The 3,959-nt window shown below is 26.0% G+C and overlaps 1 protein-coding gene across 1 annotated transcript; it reads left to right on the top strand.

Annotated features, from left to right (window-relative positions):
• Window positions 1–457: 457 nt before the first annotated feature.
• On the top strand, window positions 458–1,055 carry TRIVIDRAFT_216136 (uncharacterized protein; the record flags this gene model as incomplete). The annotated part of the gene is made up of 3 exons (XM_014100846.1): window positions 458–670; window positions 729–868; window positions 923–1,055. 3 exons carry the CDS (start codon window positions 481–483, stop codon window positions 968–970), a joined length of 378 nt encoding a protein of 125 aa, XP_013956321.1.
• Between the last annotated feature and the right edge of the window lie 2,904 nt (window positions 1,056–3,959).

Below are 3,959 nucleotides of genomic sequence, written 5' to 3'. Positions count from 1 at the left end.
TACCTATAGGTATAGGAGGGGCTGCAGGGGACTTGGTCTCACACTTATTTTAGCGCATGAACGATGTACCCTTGATTTTCTCACTCTCTGATTGGTTTAATGTCAGAAAGATACATGCATTCTGCCTTAACACCTTTAATAAGATAGAAGACTATTGTTATATATGGGGTCCGTTATAACTAACGTTTACTGTACTGGCGGTAGTGGAGTCACTCCACCATTACGTATGCTACCTAGACACGTCACCAGGCATCCTTGTCTGCACTAATAACATAATTAACGCCACTACGCTAAAACCCAATCAGTCTAATCGGCGACTTAACAGGTGGATAAATATAATATAAGCTTACCATCAGTAATAAGCTAAGTGGGTGCATACATGTGGGCCTACTACATCGTGAGTGTATATAAAGAATAGTATACTCACGCCATTTCTTTACTACTAACAAGACTATAACTCTCTCAAAGTCTCAAAAAGTCATGTTCTTCAGCTGCGTCTTTGTTGCTCTTGCTGCCTCTGCGGCTGTTGCTGTCTCCGCAGAATCTAAACCTCTTGAATATTTTATTTATGCCCCAGCCCAGAGTGACTCTGACATGCTGGCCCGTCAGAAAGTTGCTGCGGAAGCCCACCTTGCGCATGCTAATTCGTTGAATGCGACCGGAAACTTAGGTAATTACATAAACCCTACTTCAACCCCCGCTGAAACGATACTAAACCTTATCCCCAGACTATGGCGGCCCTGTTCTCACTGCAAGCTCGACGGCAGCTAACCCAACGTTCGCGGGTTCTGTGTTCGTCCTGAAGGTAGAAAACTTAGAGGCAGCTAAAAAAGTGGTAGAGGACGACGCGTACTATACCGGCAACGTGGTAAGTTCCTAGCTTCAAGTTGTGGCGCCGATCTATACTAACGTTCTCTCTAAGTGGGATCCCAAGAAGATTGTGGTTCTGCCATATATTCCTTACTTTTAAGCTCTAGAATTTCCTATCTCTAGATATTTATATATTTGTTTACTCTTATATATATTATACAAATTTATATTAATAGCTCTTTATTAACACTTATAAGCTTACGGTAACGATAATGGTTTATTAACGTCTACTTAGCGCCCTTTTAGGCATTAAGACGTGCTGGTCTAACAGTGTTTTTATAAGAGGCCTTGCATAAAATTCCTTTTCAAAAGGCAGGTAGTCGTTCGCCCAAGATCTTACGATTGGATCTGCGCCACTCTTGGACGTGCGCCACCTCTCAACCTAGGCCTTTTTCAACCTACGCCACTGTCTAACCTGCGCCGCTATTGGACCTGCGCCGCCCGCTAACATACGCTATTCTTAAGGCTAATAACTCTCTTATATATAATAGTTGCACAGCTGCATAGCCGCCTGAAAGCGGCTGGGACAGTCTATGAATAAATGAATGAATGAATGATATTTATTAGCTTTTATAATTCAGCAGCAGAGGCGTTGGTGGCTTTACTACTGTACCAAGTGGCCGCTGTAATTCATTAAATTATATACTTTTCGTCTATACGCCTTAGAATATCCCCCCAACTGTATACTTTTTATTTATATATAATTAAAAGGCTAGTATTATTATACTTAATTAAGTATACACATATAGCAGTAAGTATATATTTATAGATTTTAAAACTAAATATAAAAAAATATAAACTAAAAATCATTTATAATCTATTTTTTATATTACACTAGTTATTTAATTTATAAAAAATATATTATGAACTGACTTAATAAAAGTATATACTGCAGTAAAAGTATAAGTAAAAGTAATTAATAAAAGCATAGCTTTTTTTAATTTATGTTAATATATACCTTAAAGATTATAAAAATAACTATATTTTTATAAATAAAATAATATAAAATTAAGTAAAAATAAAAGAATAACTAAATATATAAGTTTATTTTATTATAATTATTTAAATAGTTTAAATAGTTAATTATTAATAAAATATTAAAATTAAATATAAGTTTAATTTTTTATTTTATTTTTATATATTTATAATTATTATTATTAAAAAGTTATTTTTTATTTTTTTTATTAATATAAACTTATAACTTAAGTTTATTATTTTAAAAACTGTAATAAACTGAGTTTTATATATTAATATAAGTTAACTATTTTTAAGGGATAAACCTTTAAGTTTTAGGTTTATATTAGCAAAGCAGTTAAGTTAAATATAAATGTAGTTTTAATAATATTATATAGTTAGTAAATATAATAGCTAAATTTAATTTAATTACTATATTAATAACTAATTATTTAAGCTATTTAAAAAAGTATAAAAATATAAATTTATATATTTAATTATCCTAAGTTAAATTAATAATCTAAATATTAATTTATATTTAAATTAATAATTATTTTATTAATTTTTTATTAAATTAAAAAGTTATATTATAATGTCTTAATCCCTATTCTTAGTATAGGGTAAGGGTTCCTAAGGTAATAAACCTAGGTTGTAGGTTTATATTAGCAGAAAGGACAGAGAGTAGTTTTTAAGCAGTTATAATTATAAATATATAAAAATAAAATAAAAAGTATAATTTATATTTAATTTTAATATTTTATTAACGACTGGTTATTTAAACTATTTAAATAAACGTAATAAAGTGAACTTATATATCTAGTTATTCTTTAGGGCTTATATTATAATATCCTTTTATACTAAATAAGCCTGTAACCTTAGTGTTAAAGTTTACTCCTTAAGTTATATATATTAAAGTAAGTTTTAAAACCCCTAATTTTAATTAGTTATTTCTTTTATATTTTACCTAAAGGGTATATACTTTTATTTAGGTTATAATATAATATCCCTTTTTTATTAATCTTACCCTTAAGACTTATATATAGTATATTAGGCCCCTGTATTAATTCTTAAGTAAGTCTCCTTTTTTATTCTTAATAATACTTTACAGTATTATTAAGTAAAGTTAGCAGTTTTTTATTATTAAAAATTTTTTAAAGAATTATAAAGCGGTAGTATTTATAATTAAGACTATTAGGTTTTTTATTATACTTTACTTATATTATAAAATTAATAAGTTACTTTATAAAATGGCGCTTAGGTATAAAAGGTATAAAGAGTATATATATTATAGTTATATTTATAATAAAAATGGGATTTTATTAGCTAATAGTAAGTAATTTTCTATTTTTTTTTTTTTTATTAATATTTTTTATATTAATTTTATAGTATAACGTTTAGCTATTAAAAAGGAATATATAAACATTAAAAAGCATTAAATAAAATAAAAACTATTATAATAATAATAGTAAGTAATATTATTAATTTAATAAATAAATAAAAAGTTTGCATAGTTAGCTAAGCTGTAAAAGCAGCGTAAGTAAATTAATATTTACAGAGAATAAATACTTTATAAAAATGTTCGTTTTTTAAATAAGTTAAATAAAATAGAATAGGCTGAGTTAAAGGCAGTTATTAATATATAGTTTTCCAGTGGGGTTAATATAATTAATTAAAATATAGTTTTTAGTAATATAATCTAAGGTTTTAATAAAACTATTTTATTAATTTTTAAAAGTTAAAGCTTTCAATAGGTTCCTAAGTATTATAGGCAAATCTATACTTTTCCTATTAAATTAAGTATTTAATTTTATTATTATATTCTGGGTTTTAATATATAGTAAGTACTTTTTCTATATCTCAGTTTTTTTTTTTTTTTAATACTATAATTTTATTTAAAATTAGTTTTTTAGTTTTTTTATTAATTTATGCCTTTTTTAGTAATAATATATAAAACACTAGGTATTTTAGTTTTATATTTTTAAGCATTTTAAATTTATAATTAACTTTTTTAATTTTCTTTAGAATTTTAAATAGTTTAATTTTCCTAAAGTTTAACTTATTGTTTAGTCGGTTTGTTTTAATATTTAGTATTTTATAGCTTTATAAGTATTAAATTAAATAAATTATATCTCCCT

This window comes from Trichoderma virens, assembly GCF_000170995.1.
Source record: "Trichoderma virens Gv29-8 chromosome Unknown TRIVIscaffold_7, whole genome shotgun sequence".
Taxonomy (NCBI): Eukaryota; Fungi; Ascomycota; class Sordariomycetes; order Hypocreales; family Hypocreaceae; genus Trichoderma; species Trichoderma virens.
The sequence above is the reverse complement of the archived record's forward strand: the minus strand, read 5'-3'. Positions and strand labels throughout refer to the sequence as shown.